At 32.1% G+C, this 12270-nt stretch overlaps 1 protein-coding gene across 6 annotated transcripts in view; it reads right to left on the reverse strand.

Moving 5' to 3' along the window:
- LOC127701233 (importin-4-like) overlaps nucleotides 1–12270 on the reverse strand; it is a 997117-nt gene that overhangs the window by 944803 nt on the left and 40044 nt on the right. For all 6 annotated transcript variants that reach the window (XM_052205057.1, XM_052205056.1, XM_052205054.1 and 3 more), the window contains exon 3: nucleotides 4533–4618. In XM_052205057.1, coding sequence (XP_052061017.1) covers nucleotides 4533–4618 — 86 coding nt within the window. The remainder of the gene's footprint in view (nucleotides 1–4532; nucleotides 4619–12270) is intronic.

Raw genomic sequence — 12270 nt, forward strand, 5'->3', positions numbered from 1 at the left:
AATAATTTATTTACATGTGAAAAGGCTAGACTTTGTGGCGTAGGGATGTGATTGAGTGGTTTTGTTTACAATTATTTCCCATTATTTCGGCAGTGAAAATCTGCAATAATTATTTGTTCATCATGTTGTGTGATTTACACATTATAACAAAACTAAGAATATGACGGATGAATTTAGAGTTAGCTGTTTAATGTCCAGTGGCAACTATTATATGTATTATTAGGAGGACATTTAAAATGTTATAAATATGAACAAGGACATCCTTTGTTATGCAAACATGTATCACGGCACAAGCGATGACCTATAGACCATGTGTATCATATGTATATTTAGGGTGGGGTTGCTCCGAATAAAGGAGTAATAGATACAGGAAAATAAAGAAAAAAATAAAATAAAATTAGAATAGAGTGTAACGGGAAAAATAAAGAACAGAGGAAAATGGTATAAGAAAATTAAAGAATAGAGGATCTATTTTTTTTGACGGACAATTGTTGATGATAGTTTAAAGTCAAGTGCATTTATAGTTAAAATAATACACAATCGTATGTACATCGGTAGGGATTTATGTTTAGGGTTGATGAGGCACATAACGAGTAATTGTTTTTATTTGAAATTTCTCGAATATTTGTTTTTTTCGACTGATTTGATAGATGAATAAAAAAATCTATAATCTAAAAAAATTGGTTTAAACGATATATGGATACAACTGCTATTCAGTCGATTTTAAAATACATGCGATAAAAGAGAATACATAAAAATATTTAACAAACCTTTTGGACAAAAGGTCAACCTTAAGACCCCAAATAAACTTTTGTAAGAACATTAGATTAATTCCGAATTCCATCTTAAATCAATTGTTCATTTAGGTAAAAAAAATAATGTTAATACCTTGGGCTATTTTCAAAAAATGTTGACTAAATACCATGCAGACTGCAGTTTACTCGCACATTCACCAAGTACGTATTTCTACGGCTAACAAAATTCTTAATCGTATCTTTTAATTTGTTTAAATTTATTTCAGTGTTTATTTTTCAAACGTTTTATGTAAATAATTTTGGATCAACATCGAGTCAGATCAAATTATAATTTATTAAATTATTAATTAAAAACTGAAACATGCATCCAATCTAAATTTTACGCCTATTATCACCTATATAAAAAAATTAAACAGAACACCATTCATGTTTTATATTTAAAAAAAAACATATACGCTAAACGAAACTATGCACGCCAAGAAACGATGTACACAAAACGATACGATATACGCTAAACGAAACGATGTACGCTAATACGCTAAACGATACGGTATACGCTTAATGAAACGATGTACGCAAAACCATACGATGTACGATAAAAGGGCGCTTATGTTATCGTTTATGGTATGGTTTATGGTATATGGTTTCGTTCGTACATCATTCGTTCAGCGTCCGTACAACGTTCGGTCAGCGTTTCGTTTGCATTCGTACACCGTTCGGGAAGCGTACGTACATTGTTCGGGCATCGTCCGTCCATGATTCGGGCATCGTTCGTATTGTTAACTTTTACGTTTCACGGACTGTATATACTGTGAACGTTTTGTGTATATTTAAATATATTTACCTATGTTGGAAGACGTATATAATGTCAAGTCATAAAAATACAAATGATTTAGTCTCAAAGAAAACTTGTAAGATTTCCGCTGCTATGTTTGCTGAATAGGTGCAATTTAGGTACTGTGACGTTAGTGTCTGTAGACCCCCTGGGCTATCATACTAAATATAAATTAACTGCTTGATGGAAAAGAAAATCCTTTTGGAATTTTATTCCTGACACATGTAACAACAGAAATTCATCAATATTCATTATGTGGAACTACTTTCATTTTTTTTTAAATGTGACACACAATATCCCCATCTGATTGTGTTTTAGCCGAAACAAACATCGCAAAATCGAGTTTTTCTCTTGTTTCTTGCTAATAGTACACCACAATCAGCACCCTGTCTGGCTATTTTAATGTTGGAGTAAAAAAACTATGGACAATTAATTCTGAATTCGGGGATAACGTGTTTATTTCGTTGAAAATCTGAATTGTTTGCATTTGGATTGAGAATTTTTCAAAAATCACAAGGCGACATTGGGGAATTTTACTGAAAATCGAGGGCGACATAAACTTCTCCCTGGAGCTTCCTTAGAGCTTAGTCGGGAATCCTAGGGCGACTTCACTTCACCAGGTGTGGTGACCCCTGGATAAAGCTTTTACTACAAGTATCACATAAACTTCACATTTTTAACAATCCAAGACAATGAGGTCAAGGTCAGATTAATCCTGTCAGACAGACATGTACACCTTACAATTATCCCATACACCAAAAGCAGTTGACCTACTGCTTATAGTATCTGAGAAACGGACCTAATCACATAAGTTTAACCTTGATCAGTGATCCATGAAATGAGGTTGAGGTCAGGTGAACCTTGTCTTACAGACATGAAAACATTGCAAGGAACCCATAAACCAAATATAGTTACCCTATTACTCATAATAAGTGAGAAATTCACATGACAAAAAAACTAATTTTTTTTCAAGCAGTCGCTGAGGTCAAGGACAATGGACATACGACAGAGGGAAACTTCGTAACATAAGGTATCTGCATACAAGGTAAGAAGCATCCAGGTCTTCTACCATCTGAAATATAAAGCTTTACACAAACAGTTTAAGCCGCAGCCACCGCCTGATAGTAATCCCTATGTCTCGCATACTGTGACTTTCATCACAAGCAAGACAAAAACTTTCATAAATTATATTAAAAAAAACAGTTTTAACAGATTTCACCTACATTGATGACATTACTAATGACACAATTGGAAAAACACTTTTTTAACTGAAACAAATTAAACATTTTAACATGTTTTTATCAAACTTTCACAACATTTTCGCAGTTAGGGCCAAAATTAAGAGTTACTGAATCAACTCCCTTCCAGTAAAAAACAAGCATTCTGAGAGTATTGCATGGCAATACATAGTTCCCTACCGGTTAAAAATTCATTTTACTGGAACAAAATGCTAACTTGTTCTATAACTTGTCATGGTGTAAACAAAAAGTAAATATCATGTCAATATCTTCAAGCATGACTAAAAATAGTGTGGAAAACTGATTATATGAGTGAAAAAACATTAGATATGATTAATAGATATAGGAAGATGTGGTATGAGTGCTAATGAGACAACTCTCCATCCAAGTTACAATAGTTCTCTAAAATTAGATATGATGTAATACAGTGTATATCTATTTTCAAATTATAATCAAATATAATTAATAGTTCCAAATATTTTTTCTTTCATTTGTCACAAACTAATATAGATTTGTAACTTATCTATAAAATGTCAACAACTTTTATCTACACAATGTAATGTATTGAAATATATACATTAATAAAAATAGATTATTATCTAATTAAAGGATTTCTCTTCATAATTTTTTTTATATATATATATATAGCATTCAGAAAATTAGTTTATACTAAATAACAAACAAGCCTGCCAAAAAATTCTTCAAATAATTTAACAAAGAATGTCTTTTAAAAAATGAGTTATCTCCCTTTGTACACAAATATGGTTTAACATAGTACACTAACATTAGATATGGTCCAGAGTTATGGTCCATAACTCTGGACTAAATCATCAGACCGGAACAAAATTCGAACTTGATCTATAACTTGTCATGATAAAACTATTTACCAAATATCAAATCAATATCTTTAAGAAGGAAAAAAAAAGTGTGGAAAGCTGATTTGCCTGACTGACGGATGGACAGACACACAGACGGACAGACGGACGGAGAGCAAACCTAAAGTCCTTTCGACTTCGTCGGTAGGGGACTAAAAATAAGGATATTTGGTAAGATTACCAGTGAGACAACTATTCACGAGAGACCAAATGATGTGGAAATAAATCCAAGTCTATGCAACTTCTTCCAAACAATTTTACAAAAAATCCATCTCTTTACTGGCAGCAATTTTAGTTAATGCACTATCCAAAATTAGTGCTCCAGGTTCTGATTTTTGCTGTCAAATCTTCTAAATGCTAGTAGTATGAAGACTCAGCCAAATTAGGAATGATCTCAGAGTCCAAATGAACAGACATAGATGAATTTAAGAGTTCAGTGTCATCACACATATAGCAGTCCAGCAAAATCCACCTGATTTTGGTCACAGCACCAATATTTTGATGTGGATGGTTAGTACTTTGCTTTTAGAAAGATGTGGGTTCATTCAAAATTGGTTTACTAAACTGTCTAGAAACTTTATGCATACATATAGCATGATAATAATATGAAGTTATTTGGTCTTTGACGTTCACAACAAGGGTAGAATTAATCATGGCTCTAAGTAGCAGCAAATCTGTGACGAGTTAAATATGGATCTGATCAGTTAAATAGAAGACGAAGTAAAATTAGGTTGATTTCTCCTTGATGTATACACCATATTTCCTGTTATTCATAATGAAATATGGTGAGCATAAATTTTCTTTTTTGTAAGTGAAATAATAAACTTACTTCTGTTGTATTACCACTGACTGTGCATGCCAATGTCTTGATTTCTGTATTTTTCTTCTTATCAAAACTGCAGCATACTGTCTGACCTGAAGATAAAGTACTTAAAGTTTATTTTATTACTAGAAGCTCCAAAGAGCTTGAAACACTCAACACCTCAGCTGGTATCTGCTTTTGAACAAAAAACACTTTATTTAATGCTAAAGGCACTCAAGAAATAAAAGAAGAATGTGTCCATGAGACACAGATGCCGCCAATAGTAAATAAGCAAGAGTAAATGTACTTATTCAAATCTATTGACTTTTTTTTTTATTTGAAACTTTATGACATTTGTTTCTGTATGTAGTCATTCAAGATTGCTTTGGGTTTTGAGTGTTCTCATTGTTCAATAACAAACATTAATGAAGTAACTCGAGAATGGTTAAAGTGATACCACCAAAATTCAGTGTTTGGTGGTACATGTAATAAGCATTGTGTATAAGTTTCATAACATTTGTTTGAGGCAAAGTATTGTAAGAGTACGGAAACAGCAAATTCACCAATTTTTCAATTTATAAAGGAAAATAAGTCAAGAATCGTGAAAGCAACACCACCCATATTTGAACTTGATCTTTGTTCATTGGCAATAAGCTTTGAGTATAAGTTTCAGAACATTTAGTTGTGGCAAGGTAAAGTTGATCTACTACAAAAATTTATTACAGATATTGATTAGATGTAAAGCAGTAATCTAAAATGTAATAAAATAGGATGATACATATATTGCGGAAACTGAAAATTCACCAATTTTTCCAACATAAAGGGATATAACTCAAGAACACCGATAGTGACGCCACCCAAATTTGAACTTTACTTGTGTTTCACTTTGGTGGTAATAAGCATTGTCAATCTGTATCAGTTTAATAATATTTAGTCAAGGCAAACTAAAGTCAGAAAAGGAAACCAATTTTGAGATGTGCGCACAGACAGACAAGGGATATGCCACGGTGGGGACATAAAAACATAGATTTTTTTATTACTGTGGATTCATTAGTATTTCATGGGTTAAGGTGAACCAAAATATAAATGAATACAAAGTAGAAAGTACATGTAAATTGGCATTCATTATTATCCTTCAAAAATTTCCTTATTGATGATTTTTTATTTTATACATACAGTATAAAATAAAAAATATATTAAAGATATCGGCAATGATTTGGTATTCAAACTTTGGTTTCTTTTTGTATCCTTTTTTTTTAAGTTCTAAAACTAACTTTTATTCTGTGGGTTGTGTTGGTGTGAGAATAGTATTAATGGAACAAGTGGGTTTTCGAGAAAAAATTAATCCATTTTGACTACCAATGTATTTAATTCTCTTGCTTTTTGCTATTATTCTTATACACTTTTAAATGTAGCACATGTACCTACTAACCCTTAGGAACCCAATGCAGTGTGCTAGCTAGCTCTGTAACACAATTGCATGGTTTACACTTTGTGCTTATGCGTCACTAACCAGAAAATTCAAGCACTGTGAAAACTGGGATATCTAGCTATTGCTACTTATCTTATATAATGTACTTTTCTATAAGGGCTGTTCCAGAAGTGAATGTATGGGGGTGTTGGGAGGCACTTTCTCAGCTCTCACTTTTGATTCATTTAGAAAGATGCAAGACATTTTAAATTTCTAAATTTTAATGAACACAAAACAAAAAGCGTGATCCAACAAACATGTTAATGTTTGGAAGATCCAATATGTGAGTGATGTCCATTCTATCCACAGTATAAGTGGTATATTGTAACGTCCACCCTGTCCCTTGCTTTTTGTAGAATTGAAACCACAGCATGGATCTTTAAATTTTGTGACCTGCAATGAGAATTCAACAATAATGATAATGGCTGGTGGCATAGCTTATTATCTATGATATACAACAAAACTGAACTATGATCTGAAGATGAAACAAAATTCAAAGATACAAATACAATAACACTAGAGCACTTATTGACTACAAAACTTGATTATAAACATCAACCATTTAATAAATTTGCATGTGTTATGCGTATGTACAAGGTATATGTATCATAGATGACAAAAGTAGTAAACAACAAATAATTAGAAATGAAAACGTTAATATAACTATTTTTTCACATTTTAAAAGGACTGTAGTATTAAAGTGGTGTACTCTACAGCTTGATAGATGTAGGTTCAAATCTTAGTATGGACAAGAGAGAAAAACTTAAAATACCTTATTACAACAGTTTCTCTTAATAATATGCTAGATACAATAAATTTCATATTGACAAATGAGGTAGAAGATATGTGTTCATAGTATAGGCCCCCACCTAATTATATAACAGAAAGTGACCCAACTGCAACAACCAAACATGCTGTAGCTGCATACCAAATTGCAAATCGTATAGGTGGTCATAAAAAGAAAATCAAAATTAGAGAGACATACATAATTTAGAATTGTTTACCTTTATCCCTGTGTGAGGTGTCGAATATGGTGTACTAAAAATTTGCAGACAAGATTCCATTTACAAAACACATTATTTTGCAGGTGTATAGAAATTCAATGAAATCCTATAATTTTTAACACCCATTCATTACAACTGCTGGAAAATTACAGGAACCATGGATTACAGAAACATAACCGAAAACCTCATATACCAAAAAGAAGAGCCTGATTTATTTAACTAAATTTCTTTCCCAAATTTGTGACAACAAATATATAAATCTAATTAAAAAATAAATGGGGAATATGTCCATGGGACACAGATGATGCCCCCGCTTGCATATTATATAAAGTTATAAAGGGACATAACTGAAGAATGGTAAAAGTGACTCTACCCAAATTTGTACTGATCTGAGTTTTGTGGTAATAAGTATTGTGTATAAGTTTCATAACATTTGGTTGAGGCAAACTTAGGAAAGAGAACGGACACGAAAAATTCAGCAATTTTCCCATTTGTGAAGGGCATCACTCTAGAACGGTAAAAGTAACACCACCAAAATTCAAACTTGATCTGTGTTTTGTGGTAATGAGCATTGTGTATAAGTTTCATAGTATTTGGTAGAGGCAAAACCAAAGTAAGAGAACGAAAACGAAAAATTCAGCAATTTTTCCATTTGTAAAGGGCATAACTATAGAACGGTAAAAGTGACGCCACCAAAATTCAAATTTGATCTGTGTTTTGTGGTAATAAGCTTCATAACATTTGGTTGAGGCAAAATAAAGTTAGAGAACGGAAACCAATTTTGGGACGTACGAACGTGCGTCCAGCAGTGTTCTCGAAAACCGTCGGTCCTGTCGGTCCTGACTGCCAAAAATCGGCTAGGACCAACAATTACATGTGTAGTGGCAACCCCTGCCAGATGAAATTCATGAATTGATGAACCATCATGAACTGTTCATGAATGTCCATGAACAGTGCATGATTGTTCATAAGTTCATTAAGTTAGTTCATGAATTTAGTTCATGAATAGTTCATAAAATGCAGTTCATGAATATTTTCTGAACTTTAATGAACTGTTAGTCAGTTCATAATGTTCATAAATTGTTCATAATGTTCATAAATTGTTCATAACACATGTTCATGAACATTTTATGAACTTTTGATGAATCAATTAATTCATAAAATTCATAAATCAATTCATAACAGTTTCATGAACATTTTATGAACTTTTATGAAACAATAAATTTATCAACTTTGAAAAACTTATTTTCAATTATGACTTACAAAATTCAACTCAGATTTCTTTTTTGTTTCAGGCCTGAGGGGCATATCTCAGGGTTCTCACTAACTGGTATGCAAATTTGTCTGTCATACAAGTTCCCGTAAAATTTGACATCCATATCATGATATCACGATTTTAAAAATTTGAGGTCACAATTAAAAGTGATTGGTGCATCCCTTCAAAAGGTTATTCGGAGACAGATCTTACGATCATTTTGAGACAACATTCAGTTAAATAGCAAAAGTGTAAATTCATGTACATGTATGTTTATTAAAATAGCAATAAAAATATATATGCTCATTGTTGCCGTGCTGGGACTCCCCATGATCAAACATTATCACCTTCAAAAATACTTTCTGAGAACTCTGATGTCTCTTTAGTGTATTATTTGTAGTTTTAAAAATACATTTTTTATAATTTATTTCAGTTGACTTGGTGTGGGGTTTGACAAAAAAATAGCAGCTTCATATGTTCATACATGTACATTACCTCCAGCCCCCCCCCCCCCCCCCCCCCTTCTCTCTATAATAGTGAACATCTTATCAAGCAAATTGATATCTTTTTAAAGGGAAATTCAACATCAGGTGAAAATTGTTTAAAAGGACAACTTTAATACTTGAAATTGAATACATGTGACGTGTATACGAAATAAAGCAAAATTATGTCAATAAAAATGTATTCTCTTTACATTTGACAACAGAAATTAGCACAGCAGTTTTTTTCTTTCTTCACACTACGGCAGCAGAAGTACATTTTGAGAGTCATACAAAATTTGGGACTATAAACTTTTTAAGTTCTGTTACTTACTTTGAGATGTTTCTCATGATTCGTTTTTACTATAGTAAACTGCCAAATTATCATTTCTTTCTTCCAAAGATGTAATTTCTGACTGTTTCTCCAAGTTCAAACATGTGCCTTTCTTAATCATCATACGGCACATTGAAGAACTTGAAAAAAATCACAGATTTATGACAATTCATTCCTTCCTAGACATTGCAGACCAGTGTCAATAATTATCAACATCAGTGAATTACGTTTTACATAGTCTAAAACGCTTAAATGACTTTGACAAATGTTTACCATGTTTACAAAGCATTTAAGTGACTTGGATCAGAAATGCATTTCATATGGAATAGAAAAACGTGTGAATGACTGGGAATAGAAAAACGTCATAAATTACGTCAGCAAAATTGTGATTTGACGCTTAAAATACAAATGAAGATGTTTGATGAGCAGTGAATTAATCTAGCTGTCACATAAAGCAGATTTGTTCTTTCTATGTTGTGATGTTACACTATTGTTTCGGAAAAAGGGTGAAGGTTTGGTACCATTAAAACGTTTAAACCCGCTGCATTTGTTTGCACCTGTCCTAAGTCAGGAATCTGATGTTCAGTAGTTGTCGTTTGTTGTTGTGGTTCATAAGTGTTTCTCGTTATTTATATAGATTAGACCGTTGGTTTTCCCGTTTGAATGGTTTTACACCAGTAATTTTTGGGGCCCTTTATAGCTTACTGTTCGGTGTGAGCCAAGGCTCCGTGTTGAAGACCGTACTGTGACCTATAATGGTTTACTTTTATAAATTTTGACTTGGATGGAGAGTTGTCTCATTGGCACTCATACCACATCTTCTTATATCTATTGTTATCAGATAAGTATATTAGAAATATTTTTGAAATTTTCTTTGCTAGATAACTTTTTGTTGAAGCATTATGAAATGGCTTTCATTTGAGCATATCAACACCAGAAAGTGGCCTTTAATTTGACAGTATTGGATTAATTTCAATCAGGATTAACTGATAGATTTGTTCAAAGTATAAAAAGATGAAAGATATTTTATTTCCAGGTAAAGATAATTAATAATGCTTCTGAGATTCTTGGGGAAATTAAATTGAAGATTGAAGAAATTAAGGGGGGGGGGGGGGGTTAATTATTTCAAATGTCCTGAAATAATATACATGTTTATCTTAATCTTTTGGAAATTTTTAATTTTAATAGATAAAAAACAACATTTATTAAATTAAAAGTAATTATATATGTTAGAATCTGTTAAGTGTTTATTTTAACAAAATATCAAGGACTATTGATTCTTTGTGGAGTGATTTTTAATTTTGCAGGGGGAAACTGGTGCATTTATTGATTAAAAGATCTGTTCATATAACTGTGAAGAATTTCAAGCAGACTGAGAACAAGATGTTATTCAGCATTTCTAGTTGGAAGTCCTCAGCCATCTGATACAGCAATTTTAATTACAGAAAGAAAGAGAAGTTTACTTATGATCTATACATCCTTATCTAACACAAAGTTTTAAGTATTCAGTTTATGGGATAGGTTCACTGTCAGACACCCTTTTTTACCCTGCATATCCATAGTTCAAAAGTTGTATTGGAGCTATCCATCATCATTTTATGGTTAAATGTTTAAGTCAACAATTGCTTCACCCATGAGAGGCTGTGATCATTCTAATGTGTTCTTGTAGTAATTTGGACTTTGCTATTGCCCAGTTGATATTACTTTTATATGTATATATATTGAAGAATAATTCATACATCTTTTTATTTATCATCATAATATTAAATGTTTAAATCCTATTGACAGAAGTTGTCTATTTAATCTTTATTTTGTCTTAAAATACTGACTGCATTCATGATATTAATCTGCTCATGAATTATTCAGAGCAGAGTTGGTTCATGAACTTTCAAGAAATACCCTTAATAATTTCATAAACTTTAAATGAACAGTTCATGAACTACAAGTGGACAAACAATGTTCATGAATTAAATTACTGATGAACAGTTCATGAACACAGTATTTCATGTGTTCATGAATGATTCATGTACTGGTATTGTTCATGAACAAATTCATGAAACATTCATAAAAAAATCATGAACTGTAAATGAACAAGACATGAACTACAAATGGACAAGCATGTTCATGAACTATTAGATTATGAATAATTCATGAATAGAAAGAGTTCATGAACTATAAAATCATGAACTATTCATGAATAATAAAAGTTCACGAACTATTTTGTTCATGAACTTTTATGAACCAAAGAGTTCATGAACACTTTCTGTTCATGAATAGTTCATTATTCACTGGTTCATGAACATGCTTGTCCATTTGTAGTTCATGTCTTGTTCATTAACTGTTCATGAATCTTTTATGAACAATTCATGAATTGTGTTCATGAATCATTCATGAATCATTCATGAACATTCATGAACTATTCATCATCATTTCGCAGGGGAGTCCTGATGACCGACAACATTTTGGTGGTTGTTCACTTTTGTTTTAACATCTTTTCGGTATTCAGAAAGCTTTTAAAATGGTTGCTGATGTAAACAATCTTTAACTACATAGCTCACAATTACGGTAATACTTTTGAAAAAGAACCAGTCGTCGGTTTCTTTGGTATTCAGATAGTTTTTGTACTGGTTACTACTGTAATTTAACTTTTGAAGCATAGCTCAAAATTACGGTAATACTTTTGATAAATAACCAGTCATAAAAGTCATCATGGCTTCGGCATGGCACATTTCATTCAGAAAGGTAGTCCGAGATTACTCTGAATGCAACAGCTGTTTTGCAAAACAAGCTGAGGTGGTCCCACAGCCCCAGCTTGTCTGGCAAAACAGCCGTTGGACGTCAGAATAATCTTGGACTATCAGAGAGGGTGCTAAACCAGAGGACTTTGTATTTGAACAAAGACTTTTACAGAGAGTCAGACTGAATATTTTTTCTATATTACAAAATTTTCAGCCGAGGAATAAACATCAGACTTAGTCTTTTACTTCTACCATTTTAATGCACTTTTCACTGTAAATGGTTGCAGTGGACACAGTTTTAAACTTATAAACATGATAAAGCCTCGATGTAATTCATCACTTCGTTAAAGGCATTTTTTTCTAACGAATTATAAACGATTGGAACAGTTTACCCAAAATGTTGTGTCTGCAAATAACGTTGATAACTTTAAAATACAACTTGATCATCATTGAGAAGATGTTATGTACCAGTTCTAGTGATAAA

The sequence above is a fragment of the Mytilus californianus genome, unplaced genomic scaffold (assembly GCF_021869535.1).
Source record: "Mytilus californianus isolate M0D057914Y unplaced genomic scaffold, xbMytCali1.0.p SCAF_5, whole genome shotgun sequence".
Classification (NCBI taxonomy): Eukaryota; Metazoa; Mollusca; class Bivalvia; order Mytilida; family Mytilidae; genus Mytilus; species Mytilus californianus.